Source organism: Oryzias latipes, chromosome 22 (genome assembly GCF_002234675.1).
Source record: "Oryzias latipes chromosome 22, ASM223467v1".
Taxonomy (NCBI): domain Eukaryota; kingdom Metazoa; phylum Chordata; class Actinopteri; order Beloniformes; family Adrianichthyidae; genus Oryzias; species Oryzias latipes.
In genome coordinates, this window is record NC_019880.2 from 28,129,231 (window position 1) to 28,154,436 (window position 25,206).

General features: G+C 44.0%; 1 protein-coding gene across 2 annotated transcripts in view; it reads left to right on the forward strand.

Annotated features, from left to right (window-relative positions):
• Positions 1-16,742, forward strand: part of alk (ALK receptor tyrosine kinase) — a 650,197-nt gene extending 633,455 nt beyond the window's left edge. For both annotated transcript variants that reach the window (XM_023951461.1, XM_023951462.1), the window contains exons 28-29: positions 2,919-3,009; positions 12,777-16,742. In XM_023951461.1, coding sequence (XP_023807229.1) covers positions 2,919-3,009; positions 12,777-13,841 — 1,156 coding nt within the window. In that variant the 3' untranslated portion in view covers positions 13,842-16,742. The remainder of the gene's footprint in view (positions 1-2,918; positions 3,010-12,776) is intronic.
• The last annotated feature ends 8,464 nt before the right edge of the window (positions 16,743-25,206 follow it).

Here is a 25,206-nt window from a genome sequence, read left to right on the forward strand (position 1 = left end):
GAGGTAACAAAAAAAGCATGAGGGGAGCGTGAAGAGAAGTCCTCGGTACGTTCTTCGGAACGGGGAAACACAGTCCAACGTCCCCGTCTGCGATCCTGCAAGCGGTTGTCGATTCGGATAGCGAGGGCTATCAGAGGTTCCAAAGAAGATGGAATGTCCAGTGGCGCGAGATGTTCCTTCATCTCCTCGGAAAAGGCCCTCCAGGAAGGCATCCGTAAGAGCAGCGGGATTCCAATCGCTCTCTGAACCGAGAGTCCGGAATTCTATGGCGTAATCGCCACCCGCCGAGCCCCCTGTCTCAGCCGCCCGCATAAGTTCTCGGGCCATCTCTCCCTGGCTACGTGTGTTGGAAAACCTGGGTAAAAGCCTCCAGGAAGGCAGGAAGAGAAACGCAAGTGGCAGCTCCTAGTTGCCATTCTGCAGTGGCCCATGCTGCTGTTCGGTAAGTGAGGTGCGAGATCATAAAGGCCACCCTGGCCCGATCCGTCGTAAAGGTGGAGGCGTGTAACTCGAAATGCAGCTCGCACTGCATAATGAACGCTCTACAATCCTCTGAGTCACCGGAAAACCTCTCTGGTCGGGCCAGCTGCACCGCGGGAGCCGATGAGGAGGAAGGAAAAAGCGAGATGGATGGTGAAGGCTGCTGGGCCTCCTCGGCTAGGCGGTCGATGCAGCTGAAGAGTCCCGTCAGCTGTCGATCCTGACGATCGGCCATCTCCAGCATACCTCAACGCAGGAAGCCAAGCTGCTCATCCTGCTGGCGGATGACCCACTCTGGGTTCCCGAGATCAGTTCGGGGAGGATTTGTGTCCGCTGTGTCCATTGTTGACCGGATCGTAATGTCAGGCGGGGTGTGTGGACACAAGCGCAGGACGCCAGAAGGTAGGTTACCAACAATTTAATCGTGAATGACTCGAACAAGAAACAAGTAATAAAAACGATCTGGTGACATGTACCGGACAACACACAGAATATATAAACAACAGTGAATGGGAAACAGGTGCGTAACCAGGTGCGAACAATGATTGAACGTAAAGACAACAAGGTGCGGAAGTGTCAAAATAAAACCGGAAATGAAAAGAAGCAAAACAAAGCCGCCCTGGCCCCCTAACAATCATTAGGTGTTTGTTAGCCATTTTCCTGTACACAAAAAGTTAGACAACAAATAAAACACGTCAGGATTTTATTTCTTGCAGTACTATGGTATTACACATAGTTTGTACCTGAAACAGGGGCGGAGATACCCCAGCAAAAAGAATCCCCCCCCCCCAATTTTTAATTCAATATTAGTATCATTATTGACAAAGATGACAAAGCCTGGATAAATACAGAGGGCTGTGTCAGGATGGCATTTGGCGTAAAATCTTTACCAAATCAAATGTGCGAATAATAAAATAAATAATTGATACTTTACTTATCCTACAATGGGGAAATTCTTCTCTGCATTTTGACCTGTCCCCTGGGGGGAGCTGCAGGCTAGCCACACTCGGATGGGGGGGGGGTCAGCTGGCTGGGGAGAACGGGGACCGATCTGCCAACCCTTTGGTTATTGGACGACCTGCTCTACCGCCTGAGCTAAACTGCCGCCCAATAAGAAATCAGTCAAAGACCGGCTTAACAATGCCATACGTGCTCTTTAGAGACTTGGTGCTGGTGGAAATTGGACTACTGTTGGTTGAAGAAGGAGAGAAGGAAGAGATAGATGGGGAAAGTCATGAGTGTCGAACTGAGAGTAGGGACTTTAAACGTTGGAACTAACAAATGAACTGACAGGAAAAGGTAGAGAGTTAGTTGACATGATGCAGAGGAGGAAGGTAGACATACTGTGTCTAGGTGGAAAGTTAGCAAGGCTAAAGCTTAGGAGCAGGGTTCTGTCATGGTGGAGACAGGAAGGGAAATGGAGTAGGAGTTATCTTAGAGGAAGAGTTTGTTAGAATTGTTGTGTAGGTTTGGTATCCAGGAAAGGAACAGAAAGGACATAAGAACAGATGGTGGTTGATTTTGCAAAAAAAAAATGGAAATAGTTATAGTTAATACACTCTTCAAGAAGAGGCAGGAACATAGGGTGACCTGAAAGAGTGGAGGTAGAAGCACACAGATGGACTACATCTTTTGTAGACGATGTAATCTGAAGGATATCAGTGACTGCAAAGTAGTGGTACGTGAGTGTTTCCAGACAGCATAAGATGAAGGTGTGCAGGATGACCGGTGATGAAGAAAATGAACAAAGAAAGAGCATTGGGAGGAAGATTAAGAAAGATCAAGAAATCATCAATACAAGCTTCCTTCAGCATTGCAAAAATAACAAAAGCAATATTTTTAACCCTTGTGCTATCCTAGGCACTTTTACATTGGGAGTTGGGTCATCTAGACCCACTAGACAGTGCTCTGAACCTTTTTTCTTCAATGATTTGTGATCTTCACTGGTGTCCATGGATTACATGAAATCTTTCCACCTTTATCCACCTTTGTCATAGTAGGGAGAACACGTCAATGTAAGGGGGGGTCATCTAAGATAGCACAAGGGTTAAATGAAATTTGAGCCCCTCAAAGTATTTGCTGTGCCCCTGTATTTTATATGATGGCCCATCTTGGCTGTGAGCACCGTGGCTCTAGCTTAAATCTGTCGTGTTTCCATGCTATGGTAAGAGGAAAATCTTACTTTTGAAAAACTCACTTTTGAAAAACTCACCTATGATAAATATGAATTTTTGATCTTTTCATATGTGATGGCGTGTTCTTATTTGTCACACTTCCAAAGTCTTCTGTTCCCCATCTCACCACCCCATATATGTTCTAGCTCCGCCCCTTGTCTAAAACAATAAAAACAGAAGATGAAGACAAACTTTTTTTAAAGCATTTAACTGACATTTGTTTATTTTTTTTATTTTTATTAATCTGTTCACATGCATCCTCAGGTATCGTATAATGACTCAGAGCTGGCAGCACCAGCCTGAAGACAGACCCAACTTCTCAACCATCCTGGAGAGGCTCGACTACTGTCTTCAGGTAACTATGAATGAATCATTTATTTACATTTTTCCAACAAACTAATAAATGCCTTTACTATTTTATATTTTTACCATGAAACTTCCCACAGTACTCATAAAAATGATAATGTTTTTTTTTGTTTTTCTTTTTTTTTCTTTAAACTTGTTCTGCCCAACAGCTGAGCAAACAGATTAGAGCTGAAAGCTTTTTGTGTTGGACAGGTTTTACTATCACAAAAAGAGGTTATGTAGCTACAGGAAACTAGAGTGTAGATTTGTATAAACCCCTTTTTGTTGTATTATTTTTTATTTATTTGTTACATTTAGTGTGTGTGGCGAGGGAGAGGGGAAGAATGTGAGGGGAGGGTGGGGGATACAAACACTGATTTGAATAAGTTATTATTTTAAGCTGTAACAATTATACCAGATCTGCTTGGAAAGACGAATGTTACATAAAAGGTGAAAATCTGACACTAAGATGAGCGAAAAAAATCTGTCCATCAATACACTGTGGGTAAGGAGGACGGATGAAGGAGACAGGGAGCAGTGTGGCAGTGTGCACATGCACGTGGGGGTGGAGATACATGCATGCTGCCGACGTGAACCGTGTGTTCATAAGGGGAGCCAGATCCTACCCAGCCAGACCAGCCAGACCAGAAGAGGGGAGGAGAGCCCTCCAGGCCAGAAGCCCCCCCAGCATCCGGACCCAGGCAACCCGGGAGGGGAGGAGGAGGGGACCGCCAACCCCACCAGCCAGGCACAGAGAGGGCCTCCCTACAGGGGCCCCCCCAATGCCCAGAGGCACAAGCGAACCCAGTGTCCGGCCCCCAGGCCACAAGACAGGAGCGCTTAGCCGTACCAGGCGGCAGCCATGGGGGCCACCGGGCGCCGGACACCGAGACAAAGGCCAGGGACGAAGCCAGGGCCCCCGGAACCCATGAGCCGGCCACCACCCGACCGGCGCCCCGTCTCCGCAAGCCAGCCCAGGCACGCGACCTAAGCAACCCAGGGATTGCCACGCATCCACAGCCACCCCCATAACCCTACAACCCTACACACTACAACCCCCCCCCCGCCATAATATCTGAGCCCCCCTCCCCAACCCTCTCAGTGCCCTCCCCTCTGTGATGGGGAGGGAAAGCCCCAGAGGGTCCCAGCGAGCCAGCCCCCAGGTCCGTCCTACCCATGCACTCACGCACACATACTCACAATCATCTGGTTACCCCCAGCGCCGTATGCCCGACCATTCCCGCAGCCGACAGGATACCCATAAGCCCGGCCGCCCTGAGAGGACCAGGCGGGTGAAGACCGGCGGCCCCCCCCCCCGACCCCACCCATGTATGGAGGTGTGGGAGTGCTGTGTGTGCAGGGCTCGACATAGCCATTTGTCCGCTGGCCCGGTCCTGTTTTTCGAGCAGTGCGGACCACAAGACTTTACTTTTCACTTGTCCGCTCGGGCCACTAAAATATTTAACGGTTTATATATTCTTCACCTTTTTCAATAAAGTAAATTTTGCGAAAACGTGTAGATTTACCTCGTCTTCATAATTTAGTTTTTCTGCTAGTCCTGTGTTCAGACTTCAAGGGTTTCTATGGGAAACCTTTGATCACTTCTCCTTCTCTCCCGCCTGCGCGCGCTCGGCTTTCACTGCCGAGCACCACGCGGCACGCGCTCACTACTTTTTTTTTTTCAAACTTTATTGAATGTAACAATTCAATACAAAACAATGTTAAACAGCAACAACAAAGGCACAAGCCAGTGGGTTATTATTACATTTGATTATAAATCCGACACCGTCACTGAAGAGAGACTGAAGCATGTCAGAGATGTGGAAGACATGGCAGGAATAGATAGGAATATGTTGGATGGAGTAGTGGGTATAATTAGTAGTATGGACAGCAAGATATTTAATGAATGCATTGAAGATGAAACTGTATCCACTAAGCTTTAAGCTGAATGTCAAAGAATCAAAGGCAACTCCAAATACCTGAATCTCAGACTCAAATGCAGTAGAATGTTAAACTACTTAATTTTGTTTTTCTTTACAACACTGTAAGCAGTAAGTATTTTTAGTTAGCTGAATGATCTCAGTAGACCTGCACAATATGAGGAAAACTCGCGATCTGCGATATCAGAGATTAAAATTGCGATAACGATATAATTTGCGGTATATAAACAAACAGCAAAATAACCAAATAACCATTCCCAGTTTAAAAATTATACTCCAAATGACCCACGTTGACCCAGGTTACAAACATCTAACATAACAGGGCTCCATCTGATTGGTCAACAATGTGAAGGCGTCCATCCGATTGGTCAAATGCATTAAGGGATTTATTTGATTCGTTAAATGGTTCTAGCTGCCATTAGATTGTTTTAACACATTTAAGGTTTATGATTTATTGCGATATTTGCCTTTAGAAGCACCATGAAAACTTCTGAACTAGTGTTACCTACTACACTGCAGTGCTCTCTTCAAAACATCTGAAACAGACTAGAGCAGATTTAAGTTTGATATGGTCTATTTTCAGTCATTGAAAAGTGTAGAAATAAGTGATGTCACCAGAATGCACCAAATTGTACCATATTAAAAGTTTCCGGGGGGGCATGCCCACAGACCCCCCTAAAGTTGCAAGCACCTGCGGAGCGGCGGGTCCCGCTATGCGCGGTGTCGGGCCAGTAACTTTCAGGCAGGGCCAGTAAGTTTCAAAAACTACTGGCCCTGTGGGCCAGTGCAAATTTCTGGGCTATGTCAACCCCTGGTGTGTGCTGCAGGTAAAATAGGAGGTCCCCAGTGTGGGGGGCTCCACCGCTGCCAAGCCGCAAAGCCCCCCACTCCGGGGTCCCTCTGTGAGTGGTGTGTATTTGCTGTGTGCTGCTAGCATGCAGTGTGTGTGTCTACAGAGGAAGTTAAAATTGTGGGGGGGGGGCAGCGAAAGGTGAGCACAGATGTTTCACCGTGCCCCCCTCCACCAGACCATCTCCACAAGGCCCTAGATGAATCAGAGTGTCTAATATGCAAGTAAAAAGCGGGGAGGAGGGCGGGTGCCAATGAGAACCCAGAGAGGGGCATCCCCAGTGAGCCCCGCCAGCATACCCCTCTCATCCAGTTCCCGGAGCCCTATGTGCCTGTGTGCAATATTTGTTTGGGTGAGAGCGGGGAGGAGCGGGCGGATGGGCACAACCGGGTGAGAAGGCTCCCCCGAGCGACCGGCCCCCCAGCCGGCCGCGGTAGGCGCCCCCTTCCCAGAGCGGCCAGGCAGCCAGAAACGGCAAGCCAGCCACAGTTGGAGGCCAGAGCCTCGTAGCGCCGAGAGATAGCAAGCAAGGAAGGGTCCCGGTGCCAGAACGGAGAGGTAGGGGGTCCAGCCCCACCATTCATACCCTGGCCTCCCTAAGGACTAGCACACCGCCCCCCCAGCCCCCCCCCCCAAAAAATAAAGAAATAAATTTAAAAAATTAAATAATAATAATAATAATAATAATAATAAAATAAATAAATAATAATTAATAATAACAATAATAATAATAATAATGAAATAAACCCACCCAAGTGAACCCCTTAACCCCTGCTGTGACTGCGGCGTCGACCCCCGGGGGGCCAGGCCACGCACCAACTACCGGCCACGGGCAAAACACCGGCCATGGGCAGACGACCCCAGGCCCCAGAGCCCCAAGCCCCCCCCAGCCCCCGCCACGGCGACCAGCCACCCAGCACGTCACCCGTCCGCCGTTCCCGGTCAGCCGCACTGCCTACCCTGTGCCCAGAAGGCACCCGCCCAGGAACCCCTGCCAAGTTGCCGGCAGAGTGTGCGCCCCCACCACCACCCCACCCAGGCAACCAGAGCCCCGAGCCGGGAGAACGGCAGGCCTGGCAGAGCCCACCCCCCCAAACCCACCCCGGCCCACCCAACCAGCCAGGACCCGGCTCAACCTATCACCATCCCACCCCTACTAGGTGATGTGACTAACCAGCTGGAGCCAGGGAGAGTCTGAAGCCGACAGGTTTTTTGTGGAGGACATTATCTCTGAACTAATATGCTCTGACATGAGGTTTCTGTAGTGGTTGATGCTAAGATTATTTTTAGATTTCCAGTTTAGGAGGATAGTTTTCTTTGCGATACATACAGCGGTGAGAACCATATAAGCCTTGTTAGATTCCATGTTGATGTTATTCAGGTCACCTAATAAGCAGAATTTGGGGCAAGCAGGAATCTTATGATTAAACCAGATTGATAAATCCTCACAAACCTTACGCCAGAATGATTGGACAGGTGGACAGACCCACAGGGCATGCAAATAGTCGTCTATGTTGTTACCTGTGCACTGTGTGCATATAGCAGACTGATTGAGACCCATTTTAAATAACCTCTGTCCGGTGTAGTGAGTTCTGTGGAGAATCTTGTATTGAATAAGTTGCAGATTAGGGCTTTTGGTCATATTAAAGGCATTCAAACAGATCTGTAGCCAAAATTGATCACTAGAATTCAATGATAGCTCAGACTCCCATTTTGTCATGTGTAAGTAAATGGTTTCATCTATGTCTGATAACATCTTATAAATTTTGGAGGTGAGTTTGTGATTTTTAAGGTCCATGAAATGTGTTACTGTAAGGGGAGGGTCTAGGTCTATTTGGGTCAGGCAGTATTTAGTGCTTATAGCTGATTTAAGCTGCTAATCTAGCCACAGGGGTTGCAAGCCAGTTGCCTCTGTGCCGGTCCCAAGCCCGGATAAATAGAGAGGGTTGCGTCAGGAAGGGCATCCGGCGTAAAAATTGCCAAAATAACCATGCGAATCATCCACAACACTTTAGACATACCGGATCGGTCGAGGCCCGGGTTAACAACGACCGCCACCGATGCTGTTAACCTACAGGGTGTCGGTGGAAATTTGACTACTGTTGGTCGAAGAAAGAGGGGAGGCAGAAGGGCCCGTGGCCAGAGAGAGAAGGGAAAAGGCAGGAACATAGGTTTGAGAATAGGGACTCTTAACGTTGGCACAATGACAGGGAAAGGCAGAGAGCTGGCAGACATGATGGAGAGAAGGAAGGTAGATGTACTGTGTGTGCAGGAGACAAGGTGGAAGGGCAGCAAGGCACGTAGTATTGGAGGAGGATACAAACTGTTCTATCATGGTGTTGATAGGAAGAGAAACGGGGTAGGAGTGATTCTGAAGGGGGAGTTTGTAAACAGTGTTCTAGAGGTGAAAAGAGTCTCAGACAGGATGATGAGCCTAAAGTTAGAAATTGAAGGGGTGATGGTGAATGTAGTCAGTGGGTATGCGCCACAGGTTGGCTGTGAGTTAGAAGTGAAGGAGAGATTCTGGAGTGAGTTGGATGAGGTCATACAGAGTTTCCCCAGAGGAGAGAGAGTTGTTATTGGAGCAGACTTTAATGGGCATGTTGGTGAGGGCAATAGAGGTGATGAGGAGGTGATGGGCAGGTTTGGTGTGAAGGAAAGGAATCTGGAGGGACAGATGGTGGTGGATTTTGCGAAGAGGATGGAAATGGCTGTAGTCAACACTTACTTCCAGAAGAGAGAGGAACATAGAGTGACATACAGAAGTGGAGGTAGGAGTACCCAGGTGGACTACATCCTATGTAGACGAGGTCATTTGAGAGAGGTTATTGACTGCAAAGTGGTGGTAGGAGAGAGTGTAGCCAGACAGCACCGCATGGTGGTGTGTAAGATGACTCTGGAGGTCAGGAAGAAGAAGAGAGGGAAAACAGAAAAGAAGACCAAGTGGTGGAAGCTACAGAATGAAGAAACTTGTGAGGAATTTAGGCAGAAGTTGAGACAGGGTCTGGGTGGTCAGGATGAGCTTCCAGATGACTGGGAAACTACAGCAGAAATTATCAGGGAAACAGGTAGGAAGGTGCTAGGTGTGTCATCTGGAAAGAGGAAAGACGGTAAAGAGACTTGGTGGTGGAATGAGGAAGTACAGGAATGCGTCCAGAGGAAGAGGTTGGCTAAAAAGAAGTGGGATGTAGAAAGGACTGAGGAAGGTAGACAGGAGTACAAGGAAGCGCAGCGTAGAGTGAAGAGAGAGGTGGCAAAGGCCAAACAGAAGGCTTACGATGAGCTATATGACAGGTTAGACACAAAGGAAGGAGAGAAGGACTTGTACAGGCTAGCCAGACAGAGAGACAGAGATGGGAAGGACGTGCAACAGATAAGGGTGATTAAGGACAGAGATGGAAAGGTGCTAACAACCCAGGAGAGTGTACAGAAAAGATGGAAGGAGTATTTTGAGGAGCTGATGAACGTGGAAAATGACAGGGAAAGAAGGGAGGAAGATGTGGTTGTTGTGGAGCAGGAAGTAGCAGAGATTGGAAAGGATGAGGTTAGGAAGGCTCTGAAAAGGATGAAGAGCGGAAAGGCCGTGGGTCCTGATGACGTTCCTGTGGAGGTATGGAAGTGCTTAGGAGAGGCAGCAGTGGAATTTCTAACAAGGTTGTTCAATAGGATTTTAGAGAGTGAGAAGATGCCTGAGGAATGGAGGAGAAGCGTTCTGGTTCCGATCTTTAAGAACAAGGGTGACACGCAGAACTGCAGCAACTATAGAGGAATAAAGTTGATGAGCCACACAATGAAGCTGTGGGAAAGAGTAGTGGAAGCCAGGCTTAGGAAGAAGGTGGAGATTTGTGAGCAGCAGTATGGTTTCATGCCCCGTAAGAGCACCACTGATGCCATTTTTGCTTTGAGAATGTTGATGGAAAAGTACAGAGAAGGTCAGAAGGAGCTGCATTGTGTGTTCGTAGATTTAGAGAAGGCGTATGACAGGGTGCCGAGGGAGGAGCTGTGGTACTGTATGAGGTCGTCTGGAGTGGCAGAGAAGTATGTCAGAGTAGTTCAGGACATGTATGAGAGAAGTATGACGGTGGTGAGATGTGCTGTAGGTCAGACAGAGGAGTTCAAGGTGGAGGTGGGACTACACCAAGGATCAGCTTTGAGTCCTTTTTTGTTTGCTATGCTGATGGACAGGCTGACAGACGAGGTAAGACAGGAATCTCCCTGGACAATGATGTTTGCGGATGACATTGTAATTTGCAGTGAGAGTAGAGAGCAGGTGGAGGAACAGCTAGAGAGGTGGAGGTTTGCTCTGGAAAGAAGAGGCATGAAGGTCAGTCGTAGTAAGACAGAATACATGTGTCTGAACGAGAGGGATCAAGGTAGAAGCGTTAGGTTACAGGGGGCTGAGGTGAAGAAGGTGCAGGAGTTTAAGTACTTGGGGTCAACAGTTCAGTGTGATGGAGAGTGTGGAAAAGAGGTGAAGAGGCGAGTGCAGGCAGGTTGGAGCGGGTGGAGGAAAGTGTCAGGAGTGTTGTGTGACAGAAGAGTGCCAGCAAGACTCAAAGGAAAGGTGTACAAGACAGTGGTGAGACCAGCTCTGCTCTATGGGTTAGAGACGGTAGCAGTGAGACAGAGACAAGAGGCTGAGATGGAGGTAGCAGAGATGAAGATGTTGAGGTTCTCCTTAGGAGTGACCAGGTTAGACAGGATAAGGAACGAGTACATCAGAGGGACGGCTCATGTTGCCTGTGTTAGCGACAAAGTCAGAGAAGCCAGACTGAGATGGTTTGGACATGTTCAGAGGAGGGATAGTGGATATATTGGTAGAAGGATGTTGGAGATGGAGCTGCCTGGCAGGAGGGCAAGAGGACGGCCAAAGAGGAGATACATGGATGTCTTAACAGAGGACATGAAGTTGGCTAATGTTAGGGTAGAAGATGTCCATGATAGAGTGAGGTGGAAAAGGATGATTCGCTGTGGCGACCCCTGATGGGAAAAGCCGAAAGAGAAAGAAGAAGCTGATTTAAGCTGCTGATATTCTAGAAATTTGTTTATATTAATTCCATAGGTTGAGGATAACGTAGAGAGGGACATAAATTTTCTATTCTGAATTATATGCTGGAACTGCTGGATTCCTTTGTTCTTCCATGAAGCAAAATGAATCATGTTTTTGTTAATCAAAATGTCAGGGTTATTCCAAATGGGGGTAAGTTTACATGGAAATAATGTGAGGTTGTTTTTTTTAAGAAAATCCCACCAGGCTGTTAAGGATGAGCTGATGTTTAAACTTCTGAAGCATTTGTGTTGTTTAATTTTAGAACTGAAGAAAGGTAAATTAGAAATATTTAGGTTATCACAGAGATTTTGTTCTGTGTCTAGCCAGGATTCATCTAGCACACCAGGATTCAGCCATTTTTGTACATAACACAATCTGTTCGCGGAGTAGTAGTCCTGGAAGTCTGGAAGGCCTAGTCCTCCTCTATCTTTAGGTTTTTTAATAGTTTTTAAACTGATCCGTGGGGGTTTACCTTCCCAGAGGTATTGGGAAATGAATGAGTCTAATGATTTGAACCAAGTAGTTGGAGGTTTGGAAGGAATCATTGAAAACAGGTAGTTAATTTTTGGGAGAATCGTCATTTTTATGGTTGCAACTCTCCCGATTAGAGAAATGGGTAGAGTTTTCCATCTAGTGAGATCAGCCTCGGATGTTTTAAGTAGTTGGGTGTGGTTTAGCTTGAGTAGATCAGAAAGCCTAGAGGAGATATTTATACCTAAGTACTTTATGTTGCCTGTTTGTATTTTCATAGATGACGGATTTAGATAATTGCAATTAATTGGTAGAATTGTGCTTTTAGACCAGTTTATGGAGTATTCTGAAACTGAGGAAAATCTATTAATTAGGGAGATGATTTGGCAGATGGAAGATTGTGAATTTGGAGTAAATAGTAAAACATCATCTGCATAAAGACTTATTTTGTGTTCTAAATTTTTGGTTTGAATGCCTTCAATGTCTCGACTTTGCCTAATAGCAGCAGCTAGAGGTTCAATAAATAGTGCAAATAAAGACGGAGATAGTGGACAGCCTTGTCTGGTTCCTCTTTGTAAATTAAAGCTTGGAGATGTTTGATCATTTGTTCTGATACGAGCATTAGGAGAGGCATATAATATTTTAATCCAGTTAATAAATGATTTTCCAAAGCCAAATTTGTTCAGGGTGGCTATTAAAAATTTCCAGTTGACCCGATCAAATGCCTTTTCTGCGTCCAGTGACAAAATGGTTGCTTCTCGGTTGTTGGTGGTTGTATAATCTATGAGGTTGATTAATCTGCGCATGTTGGTAGATGAATGTCTACCCTTTATAAAACCTGTTTGGTCAGGATGTATTAGAGAGGGAACTACCTTCTCCAGCCTTCCCGCCAAAGCTTTGCAGATTATTTTAAGATCTGCATTAATCAGCGATATGGGTCGATAGCTGGATGGTGATGTGGGATCTTTCCCAGGTTTCAGAAGTAAGATTATATTAGCAGAATTCATATTTGGAGGTAGATAATTGTTGTCCTTAATTTCTATTGTCATTCTGAGAAAAATGGGAGCTAAGATTTGCCAAAACTCTTTATAAAATTCTGCTGGGAAGCCGTCCGGTCCTGGGGCTTTTTTACTAGGCATGTTGGTTAATGCTTTATGCAGCTCTTCTTTAGTAAAAGGGGACTCCAGGGCTGTGATTTGTTCCTCTGTTGGTCTAGGCAAATCTATGCTATTGAGAAAACTGTTGATGTCGTTGTCAGAAGGATTAATTTGGGATGAGTAGAGAGATTGGTAAAAGTTTTTAAAAACTGAATTTATTGCAGCTGGATCATGTGTTGCATTTCCTGTTAGGTCTATGACTGATGAAATAGTTGTCTTCTCTTTGTTTATTTTGAGTTGATTTGCCAAATATTTCCCAGATTTATTACTGTGAAAAATGATAATGTTTATGTGTGTTTGAATACTCAGGATCCCGATGTTGTGAACACGCCTCTGCCTGTTGAGTACGGACCACTCCCCGAGGAGGAGGAGCGTGTCGCCATGTGCACGGATGACCCTGCAGTGCCGGCTGTGCTGGTAAATTCCCAGGTGCCTGCTGGGGTGGCTCCACTTCCTCCACCACCATCGTATCCATCTGAGGAGAGGAGGGAAGGGGAGCACCACGCAGTGATGAGCGCTGCGTCGGAGGTCAAAGCACAGATGTCCTCTCTGCCCCAACCCTGCCCCCACCAGCACCAGCAGCCCCACACACAAACCTCTGTTGCCATGACTACCACCAACACAGTCACCTCTGTGGCCCCCTCCACACTCACTGCCAAGGGACTTCACGTTGCTACCCAGCCAAACCCAGAAGGGGGACACATCAACCTTGCCTTCATGCAGGGCCAACCCCAAGAAAAGGAGGGCCCCAACGGGAAGAACACCAGTCTCTGGAATCCCACCTACGGCTCCTGGTTCCTGCAGCAGCAGATGAAGCAGCAGCATCAGCGGCAGGCGGGGGTGGGAGGAGCCGGAGGAACTAGTGGTAGGGTGCCCGGTGAGGGGCAGGAGCACGTAAGCCGGACGGTGTCTGAGGTGGCGGGGGTGCTAGGTCTGCAGCACCAGCACAAGCAGTTTCAGCATCAGATGCAGCTGCTGCACCATCAGCAGCAGCAACAGGCTCTTCACAGGCCACTCTTACCTCCACCCCCTCCACCTGTTGCACAGTCACCTCTGCTTTTAGACTCAACTGCCCTGGCTCCAGTCCCCCTCTATAGACTGAGACGTTTCCCGTGTGGGAACATCGGATACGGCTACCAGGAGCACACTCTGCCGATGGAGGCAACCCACGCTAACAGCAACCCCCCCTCATCACAGCAAGGCACACCCATGCCCCCTGCAGCGGCCCACCAAAGGGGGTCCTCTGGTCCTCCTCCAATGTCTTTGCCTCGGTTGGGAATGTCAGAGGACAGCCGCCCCCTCCTGGTTACCATGGGGACCGTGCAGGACTCCAGGCTCCCCAGGATGGAGGGCCACAATGCCACGGTGCTTTAGCCCACACGCCACATGCAGATCGTTCTTCAGCGCCATCTGTTCAGGAAAAAAATTGGACAGAAAACATTTTCTTCTTTATCACCCTCTGATCACTTTGAACACCTTTCAGACCCCATCAGACACTTCATCACATGAAAAAGCTTTGGGAAGACATCAAGGAAAGAAAGTTTTTAAGCTAAAAAATGTGTATTTTTTAAAGCGCTGGAGGGATTAGAACTGAGGAAGAGGAGTACAAACCCCTCTCTGTCTCATCTATTTGAAAAGACCATCAAGATGATTTAACCTTCTTATTTCTGCCAGACTGAAAACAGACAGAAACGTCAACCTGCCAGCTTCATGTGTTGGCTCCATTGTGAGAACCCTCTGACTTAGGGGGGCACAGCGTGTACAAAACTATTTTTCCAGAATATCTTCAAACCAGACGCTGGATAAGACATTTATATTTAAAAAAAAACAGAAAAAAGAAAAAGAAATACTGGGAAAATGTGTTTGTTGATGTTTGCTTGCCTACTCGTTTATTTATTCATTTGTTTATTTATTATCTGGAAGTGGCATTATAAATTATTAAAGAACATGCCACTTGTAATACAAATCAATTTCCATATTATGCACTGGTTTAAGTTGTTACAGTTTTTTCTGTCTTCAGAGGGAGAAACTGGCAGAATAGCTGTGACTCAGGTTACAGGTCATCCGTTTTTGTCCTAAAAGTCAAAGTGAACAGATAAATGGAGTTCAGAAGACAGCTGGAGGCCCTCTGCAGCTTTGGGGGTTCAGTGTTCGCTTGGATGAAAATCTTGATAGCTTCTTTTGTTTTCTGTCAGAGGCTTTGAAAGAGGGAAAGCCGGACTAAGTTCTCCCTCTCTCCATGGCTGTACATCAGGGGGGGGGCAAACTATGGCCCAGAGGCCATGTGTGGTCCATTAAACTACCATATTTTTCAGAGGATAAGTTGCTGAATTTTTTGTGCATATTTTGGCCAGGTGTGGGACTTGTGCTCAGAAGCAACCTATATGTGATTTTTTTTTAAATGAAATGTTGGCTTAAATATTTTGTTATATTTCACTAACAACTAGTTGTCCTTCAGCGGTTGTTTCCCACTAACAACTGCTAGAGGGTCCTTAGCTTTCTGTTTCAGCATTGGCAAGAACAGCAACGAAGAAGAGGTGCCATCTAAAACAAACTTGGAAGAGAATCTGATGGTTCTCCTCCTGAGCGTTATACTTTTTGACATTTTTCTCACAATAACATCGTTATTCTTTTTTTCATTTTTTGCTTTCTCTGACTAATGTGTGACAGCAAGTTATCAAATTGGGTGACAGAGACATGTAAGTACCGCTGAAAGCACTGTTACTCAGACGCAGCTCCTGCCGTAAAAATAAAAAAACTGAAGGATCTCATGAACCCAGAGATGGAGATGCTGTTGTAGAGCCCTTCAAAATAGATAAACCTGATCACTTACTAATGCCATCTGTGTCTTCCATGCATCGTAAGTGAGATATACACTCAAAGCTTCCGTGTAGCAACAAGTCTAAAAAACCTCACGGAAGCTTCTCCTACATGCATTAACAGAGTAACTTATATATGATTTGTTTGCATTGTGTTGCTTGTGCAAGTCATAATTCAGTGCAGTTTATGCTCCAGAAAATACAGTAATTATTCTGGGCCACCAAACCAGAATAAATTATATTAGTAATCCTTAGTAATGGATTATTTGCCATGTATTCTGGTATCTCCCCTAGGATGATTGACTGATCTTTGTTTATGTCAGGGGTCTGCAACCTTTGGCAGTTAAAGAGCCATTTTGGAATATTTTTTCCTGATCAAAACCAGAAACCAACTCAGCAGTAACTTTATAAACTTAACTAATCTTTATCAAAACATTGCTAATTAAGTGGTCCTTACTTTTAGAATTTACTATAATTTTGTTTTTCTTCAGCCAAAGAGCCACTACGGAGGGGTAAAAGTGGTTTACGTGGCTCCGGAGCCTCGGGGTTCAGACCCCCTCATTTAGTTGCAGAATCGCTTTTTGAATTCATGTGATGATGGAAGATATGTTGTTTGTCTTACATTTATGGGTTTTCTGAATCGGACAGTCATTTTTTCTGATCATTATAACACCACCTGAGTGAAGCATTTTTCTAAGTTTGCGTTCAATCAGTGCAATTGGCTCTAAAATGAGAACAAAAGTCACGATTTTTGAATAAAAACTCCAAAATGTTTTGTTTGAAATATATCTATCAAAAAAATATCAATCAAACTAAAGTATGGTTTTGTCCAGATGCCATGTTAATTCTTTCTGCTCCACATCTGCTGTTGGTCTTCTGCCCTTTGTGGCTAACGGGTCAAAAAGTTTGCCTACCCCTGTTGTAGATCAATTATTTTGACATTTTTTTGATCTGGAATTGTGGATGTTTGCAGGATCAAGTTTTAAAACAACCCTTCAAATTAGCATATTTTGTATTTTCTATTCCAGGATGGATGTTGTGAAACTCCAGTGTGAAGCCCTTGAAAATAAAAAGAATCTGCTCCCATCTGTGAAGGAAACTAGTCTGAACTTAGCAAATTGTTCTCACCAGTCCGCGTCCAATGTCTGCTTCTCCCATTCACATGATGGATATTCTTTTGCTCTTGCTTCATAGTGTTTGCCATCGCTGTCTGCCCATGAGATGAGCCCTGACATGAGGTTCAGTGACCAGGACAGAACACAGTCCTGTAAGCAATCAAACGAGCAACATTCAAGGAACGGTTTTGCTTTGTCTTCAATGCCTGTGGTAAACTGCATTCCCCCAACTGCACCTGTAAATGTTGTAATTATAAAGTATTGTATTATGGGTCTGATAATAGCTGTACATTGCCCTTCATGACACGTTCACCAAAATTAATAAATTACTTTATAATTCACATAGTTGACAAATCTCTTTCAGCAAAAGTTTTATTTTCTTTCCTTACTTTTCTATTTTTTGTTTTGCACAAACTTGATGTAAATGACATCAACAAATTACTCGATGCAAAGCAGTAATTCAAACAACGACCTACAAAGGCATTTCCATGAAAAACATTTTTTTCCTTTTTTACCCTTGTGCTATCTTAGATGACCCCCCCCTTCCATTGATGTGTTCTCCCTACCATGACAAAGGTGGATAAAGGTGGAAAGATTTCATGTAATCCATGGACACCAGTGAAGATCACAAATCATTGAAGAAAAAAGGTTCAGAGCACTGTTTAGTGGGTCTAGATGACCCCACTCCCAACGTTAAAGTGCCTAGGATAGAACAAGGGTTACACCAAAACCTAAAAAGGATCTTCTGCCCCTTGATAACTGGCATCCCATAACACTTTTAAATAACGGTTTTAAAATCTTAACTCTGCTTTTTGCCAACAGATTAAAAAAAATTTTTTTTATATTTTTTGACAAGGAATATCACCATTTACATCCCTGTTACATTGTTTCTAAGTTACACATAGTTTTACATCATTTATATTTTCAGTCAGTAAATCAGAATGCGTGTTTATGATAATCATTTTGTACTCTTCCTTTTCCCCTCTCTTTTATATGAACAAAAGAACAGAACAGCTGTCAATCACACTCTTCCCTTTAAAAAAATAGATAAATAAAAAAAACACATTATCTGTTATCTTGTAGTAGAGAAGTATTTTATTCAAATTAAAGTAGGTCTGGTCTAATAGGTCCAATATATTAGACCCATTTTACCTTATTGCAAAAGTCAGTCTTTCCATAACATACAGTGGCTGATAGAAGGCCACTTCAGAATAGTCCAACGCTTTTCTCTCAGCCATTCTTGGGTGTTAATGGCTGTGTGTTTTGGATCGTTGTCCTGTTGGAAGACCCATGACCTGCGACTGACACCAAGCTTTCTGACACTACGCAGCACATTTCTATCCAAATGCCTTGATAATCTAGAGATTTCATTTGACCTTGCACAACTTCAAGACCCCCTGTGGCAGATGCAGCAAAGCAGCCCCAAAACAGAACTGAGCCTCCTCCATGTTTCACAGTAGGGACAGTGTTCTTTTGGTTGGATGCTTCATTTTTGAGTCTACCAACACAGAGCTGATGTGCCTCACCAAAAGCTCCAGTTTGGTCTCATCTGTCCAAAGGACATTTTCCCAGAAGCTTTGTGGCTTGTCAACATGCATTTGTGCAAATTCCAGTCTGGCTTTTTTAGGATTTCCTTTCAACAGTGGTGTCCTCCTTGGTCGTCTCCCATGAAGTCCACTCTGGCTCAAACAACCAGGAATGGTGCGATCTGACACTGATGTACCTTGATCTAGGAGTTCTCCTTTAATGTCTTTGGAGGTTGTTCTGGGCTCTTTGGATACAGTTCCAACTATCCGTCTCCTCCACTTGTCATCCATTTTCCTCTTCCATCGTCCAGGGAGGTTGGCTTCTGTCCCGTGGGTCTTAAACTTCTGAATAATATGTGCCACTGTGGTCACAGGAACTCCAAGCTGCTTAGAGATGGTTTTATAGCCTTTACCTTTACCATGTTTATCTATAATTTTGTTTCTAATGTCCTGGGACAATTTTCTCCTTTGCTTTCTGTTGTCCATGTTCAGTGTGGTTCACACCTTTTCACCAAACAGCAAAGTGACTATTTGTCTCCTTTTAAATAGGCAGACAGGACATACCTGAGTTCATCATGACCCCCTGGACAATTAGTTCTCAGTCTTTTATGGAGGTACCATCATTTTTGTCTAGCCCTATTTCATTAGTTTGTTTTTTTAAATAATTCTGTTAATCAACAACTCAAAAGTAAAGGCTGATTTAGATTATTACATTTTCAATAAAGTTTAATTTATTGTTACTTTTGAACATTTCAAGTCATTTCAGTGAGCATTGTGGACTTTCTTTCTTTATCTGAGGGGTACCAACTATTTTGTCCACCTCTGTATTTTCATATTGGAGCATTTAACCAACTGCATTTTAGCTGTTGCCTGGCAGGGTCAAAGTTAAAGAGGCCTTCATTATCCCTTGTGAAAGCCCTGTAATGCAAAATCAATGCCGGACATTAATTTCCTTCAACCAATCAGATTTTGAGTTGATGTCAGCAGGGCCCTCTAGCAGGCTTAGGCAACGTCACAGTATTCAGACGTTCTGATTGGACAAAAGTTTCAGGAACACAGGAGAAAGGTCCCACATGCAGCCTTGACAGTTTGACACAGAGCCACGGAACACTTTTTGATCTGTCTCAGTTAAAAACAGAGCTGACTGTAATGTATAGATGATTTTGCAGGAAAAGCTCCCACTGATCTCCTTGACTTCCTTCATCAGAAAATCTGAGTGCTGACCATCCCCCTGTCCACTGTGTCTGTCGAGGGAACATTTTTGGCTCGTAAGTGAATTAAAACCTACATCAGAACACAACTGGACAGACTCAGCTCTCAGCACTGGCCTTGATGGAATAAAAAAGGACTTTTTTGATGGAACTGAAGCGTGAAAATCTACATAACAGAGTAATGAAACTGTTTTTGAGGATAGAGAGGGGGATGGATTTTATCTTCAAATAATCCGATTTTTTGATGAATGAAATGATAAATATCATAATAAATAATATTCCAAATCTATGCTGTAATTTTCATAATTTGATGTCGTTGCAAACCGAGATTTGTTTACTGTTTGGTTTATTCAGTTTATTAAGAGGCATTTATTGTGGCTACGGGAATTTTCAGTATGCAATGCAAAGCTCATTTCTGCATCGTAAAATGGTAAATAAGGGGCAGAGTGATTCAGATGTGACAGTACTGAAGGCCCAGGTGTGGAATGCATGGTCCACCCCTGCTAAGACCACAAATATGTATTCTAAAAGTGATGCTGAAAATCTCATCCATGCATTTGTTACGTCTAGGCTGGATTACTGTAGCTCTTTGCTAGCAGCGTGTCCTAAGAGTTCTTAAAAAAATTCTTCAACTTGTTCAAAATGCAGAAACTAGCTCCATAACCAAAGCTAAAGAATACACTACAGGAGTAGAGAATACACTACTCCTGTGTTAGCTTCACTTCATTGGCTCCCAGTCGAATCTAGAGTCAAGTTCAAAATCCTCCTGCTAACCTATAAGGCCTGAAATGATATGACCCATCCTGTTTCAAAGATCTCATAGTGCCTTACCAACAAAGCAGAACACTTTGCTCACAAAATGCAGGACTGCTCGTGGTTCCAAAATTTCTAAAAGTACATTTGGAGGTAGAGCCTTTGTTGAAAAATAGCCCCAAAGCATGATGTTTCCACCCCTATGCTTTACAGTAGGTAGGGTCTTCTTTCGATTCAACTCAGCATTCTTGCTCCTCCAAACACGACGAGTGAAGTTCCTACCAAAAAGTTCTAGTTTGCTCTAATCTGACCATAGGACATTCTCCCAATCCTCTACTGCACGTGTCAAACTCAAGGCCAGCGGGCCAAATGTGGCCCCCCGTAGCATTTTATATGGCCCGCGAGAGCCCCGGGTTCTCACCGTCTGGTATTCCAGACGGAATACCCTGCATGGCGGCAGAGTATGTTACTGATGGTAGCATGTGGTCCTGGGACTTTTGCTCACTGTGATCATTTTTGACCCCACAGAGTGAGATCTTGTGGGGAGCCCCAGATCAAGGGAGATTCCAGTATCAGTGTAGTCGTTTATTCTCTTCTGCTAGCTTCTGCTGACAATGTCTTCCATTTCCAAATAATTGCTCCCACAGCTGATTTCTTCACACCAAGCTGCTTACCTATTATAGGCCTGTGAGAGCCAGAAAAAAAAAGCTTGTTTGTAGGTGACCAAATACTTATTTTTTAATTTGCAAATTAATTCTTTAGAAATCAGACTATGTGATTTTCTGGATTGTGATTGGTTGAGGGTAAGGTGGGCTTTTAAGCTTTTGGTTAATGGTAAAGGCTTATTTGATAAAGGTGTGTAGAGTAACAATCCAGTGTACCTGTGAATGAGGTGGATCTTCTTTAGCTTAACTAGCTTAACTAGAATCCTGTCATCAACACAAAACTTCTCAGGCGGGCGAGGTGGCCAAGGTCAGGATGAGGCTTAGATGGCTGCTGGACGTGATCTGACTCAAACAAATAGTTTTTATTAAGTTTAATTTAAATGCAATAATCATCTTTGAGTGAGAGCTGCAGCCAGCATCGTAAGGCGTTCTCTAATTTTAGGTTTACTTTTGATCATCACGGCTCTCTGATTAGACCATTCATTACAACATCAGGCTGTCTGGTAATCAGCAACAGTGTTGGTCTGTGACTATGCCACTTCTGCCGAAAGTGTTTCTCTTTTCATTCAAAAGCTGACACTTAGCAAGCCGTTTAATGAGTCAGTATGCAAGCAAACACAGGTCATATTGCAAGTGACTGCATCCAACATGAAATCTCTTTGGTTATGGGATGACACTGAACCCTCCTCAACGGCTCTACAAATACACCTCCACTCTTTAACGCGTTATTCTGACTTGGAAGCTAAATTATCTCCAAAGCAGCCTATTTATTTCAACACCTGAGCCCACTTCAGTCATTCTCTGAATTCTGTGCCCTTTTTTTCTGGTTCTTAAAAAATATTAATCATGAAGGAGAAATTAATAGTTGCAGTTTTTGCCCGGCTAGAGTTCCAGGACACTAAGTCTTTCATATATCATAATAGAGCTGTGAAAGAAGAAGCCTGGAGCAAGATTCACAAGATTTGAACCGCTTCAACATTTCACACCAAGCCTCCAACTGTAGGTGGTTGACATGCATTAGTAAACAGTAGAAAAAGATCAAACAGAAGAAGCCACTCCCTGCTTCTCCAGTGTGAACATCATGGGCTAAACAAACCTTCAAGAATACACATGAACACACATCCCCATCCCCATTGTGTGTGTACCATTATTCGGGAGAACATCAAGCTCCACAAAATATGGAAAACACACGATAAATAACATTTAATAAATGATCAAATACAAACATTTTGGTAATACAGAGAATCCGTCGACCTTCAGCACGCTGAACCAAACCAATGACCCACTTCAGTAAAAATTTATGTTTTTGGTGTTTTTAATATAAGTAGAAAAATTAAGATTAAAACTGTTTCTCTGTATTTATTTACTCAAATAATGGTGAATCAGGAGTTGATGAAAAAATGCTGTTTAAATAGTTATTTTTGTGATATCACAAATGTACTGGTGTTATTTTAACAAGGTAAATAGAAAAGATTCAGTGTTAAATGCCAAAAAAAAGATGACGTGTATTTTATTTATGACATTTCTTTGGAAAACACATCATAGGATAAAATGGTGAAACCATGTTTTATTTCAAAGGAAGATTATTTACAAAGTCTTTAATTCAATTCAATTTTATTTGTATAGCCCAAATTCACAACAACAGTCGTCTCGATGGGCTTCATATCGGTAATTGAAAAAGTGAAACATAAAATCAAAAGGACCATGAATACATAGAATTCTATAGGAAAATACTAAATTGAACTAACAAACTGACTAAGCTATACTGGCATCCCTGCCCTTAGACCCCCCTTCTCTGTAAAGAAAAACTCAAAAAAAAATCGGATTCAGGGGAAAAAAACGAAGAAACCTCAGGGGTGCCCACATGAAGGAGGGATCCTCCCCCAGGACGGACAGGCAATTTACCAGAAGTCTTAGAGAAGAATTAACTTATCTAAATCTACAACTACATATATAAAGTCAAGCAGACGAGCTTCATCCAGCTGTGGTTGGGGGGGACAGCCAGGGGCGCGAGTCGAGCCTGAGACAGGAACCACAGCCAGGTGTAGGAGCAGGAGCAAAGGCGAGGTACTCGGTCAGGAACAGGAGCACGGATGAGCCAACTGGAGTCTGGAAGCACTCCCACTCCCCAGGAGGGGAGAGGAAAAGAGGGACAGTACATGAATCACTGCACCCAACAGAAGCATGGAGAACTAAATGATAAATGATGGTCTAGAATAGAGAAAAGAGGAAGGGTAGAAGTAGATGAGAAAAGAGGACAGAACCCCAGTGCACCATAGCTACCCCAGCTTCAACTTCTAGCAGCCTTTTAAAACAAATAGTTATTGTTATTAAGTTTAATTTAAACACATTAACATTAAGTTAAATAATCTCTGAATACTAGCTAGTCTGATAATAAGCCTGTCCAAAGAGGAATGTTTTCAGTCTAACTTTGAATGTAGAAACTGAGTCGGCCTCTCTTACATGAGCTGGGAGTTTATTCGATAAAACAGGGGCTTGGTGGCTAAACGCTCTACCTCCAACCGTACTTTTACTAATTCTAGGAACCACAAGCAGTCCTGCATTTAGTGAGTGAAGTGTTCTGATTGGATGGTAAGAGACTATGAGGTCCTTAATATAGGATGGGGCCAGTCCATGTGTAGGTTTCCAATAAACCTTTCAGGGCGAGAACCTGTGGCTGACGCATGTTCTCCACAAGAAAAAAGCAAAACAAAACAAAATGGTGGAAGTGCGCAAAAGAAATGGGGGGAAAAAAGGATGTCATCCACTTGCAGTCGTTTTCCTTGCTTTATTAACATCCACAAAAATAAAAATAAAACAACAAACATAAAATCCACTTACTTTCTTATACTTATACGTACGATGGAGTTTTAGGGCCACGGTGAGGAAAAAAGAATTCTGGCCAATGTGACGAGTTTTTTCACGTCATAACGAGATTAATGTCGCCATGACGAGAAAAAACTCGACACAAATTTTCGAGAAAGAACTCGAGAAGGTTTATCCTCCTCTTAATAAGAATGTGGTCTCAAGTTTATTCTTCCATCTATCTACGGCAGTGTTTTGAAACCTAAACAAACCAAACCAGTTCCACTTGGGTCGTTAACCTCTGAAAGAGATGACCATTTTGGGGAGGGAGTCACTGGCTCCCCAACCCCCAGCTGAGGACAAAGGACTCTTAACGACCCGAAACCATGTAGTCTAAGTTGACAATACCATACAGTTTCAGGGCTGACTCCTCCCCCATGAGCGCATATATACCAGCTCTTCGACCAGCTAATTCAGAATTGACAAAGCCTCTTGGATAAGAGGTGAAACATCTTCTAACTTTAAAACCAAGTCTCGATGACAGCCCCTAAACCTACTACGATGGAACCAACCTGGATGAATGAGAGTCTTCACTGACACAATCTTAGCAATATTCCACAGGTGGAAAAAGGCAGTTCTACATGCCTGAGATTTGTGAGCCGTAACCCTTGTGCTATCCTAGGCACTTTAACATTGGGAGTTGGGTCATCTAGACCCACTAGACAGTGCTCTGAACCTTTTTTCTTCAATGATTTGTGATCTTCACTGGTGTCCATGGATTACATGAAATCTTTCCACCTTTATCCACCTTTGTCGTGGTAGGGAGAACACCTCAATGTAAGGGGGGGGGGGGGGGGGTCATCTAAGATAGTACAAGGGTAAATGATAAATCCTGGTCAAATAAAACCCCAAGGTTCCTAACTGTGATATTGGGGGCTAAACTTATACCATCCAGGGAGACTATCTGAGCTTTGTATTGCATTCTGCATTAAGCAAATGATACAACTGATAAACCTTTCACAATATATATTCTGTGTGAACCAGTGCAGCTCATTTTGCTAAGACAGTCATGTAATAAACAGGATTATGTGCGGTGAGCCAGTCATTATTGTGCATAAGCCCTGGTGGGGTGAATGGAGATTTGACAGGATTATCCCCAAACTGTTGTGTGCAAAGGCAGAAGCTTGTGCAGCTGCCAACATGTATTTGGATAAAGATAGCAAACTGCGTTGCTCAGGTGCCAGCTGCTCCAGCTGTGCTCAGCGTCATGCAGAAAGCAGACTAATCTTTCCACATGGTCATAGTGGGATCATTTGTCTCCCATCAGGGCTCAGCTTTGCAGACTATACAGCTGAAGAGGCCCTAGTGCACCAAGAGGACTAGTGTCTAAGGGTTTCTTCCAGTTAATTGTTTCACTTTTAGAAATGCATTCCTCAATCCAGCCAGGCAGGAGGCCAAAGCTAAAACAGAGCATCTCAGCTTTATTTTGATCTCTTTCTGATAAACTTTTGAGAGGCCCGCCCGTCTTTTTTGCTTCTTTCCATCTCAAAGTGGTAAATATTGAAAACTTGATGAGCTGCGCTGCAGAGATATACCCTCATTTCAAACATATTCCCAGCTTTAAATTATTCATACCTGTGACATAATTTGATTTATAGTTCATATCAGTGTCTCCAGATGCCAAAGCTTCATGCCGACATGGACAGCATCTTTCACAACCCCGAAAAAATTTACACTGTAAAGGTTTTCAAGCTCGCTGCTAAATTATTCTCACACCAACCAAAGGTCTGAGCACATTAGGTCTAAAGAAAGTCTTCATTACGTCCCCCAGAAGTTCCATCTCAA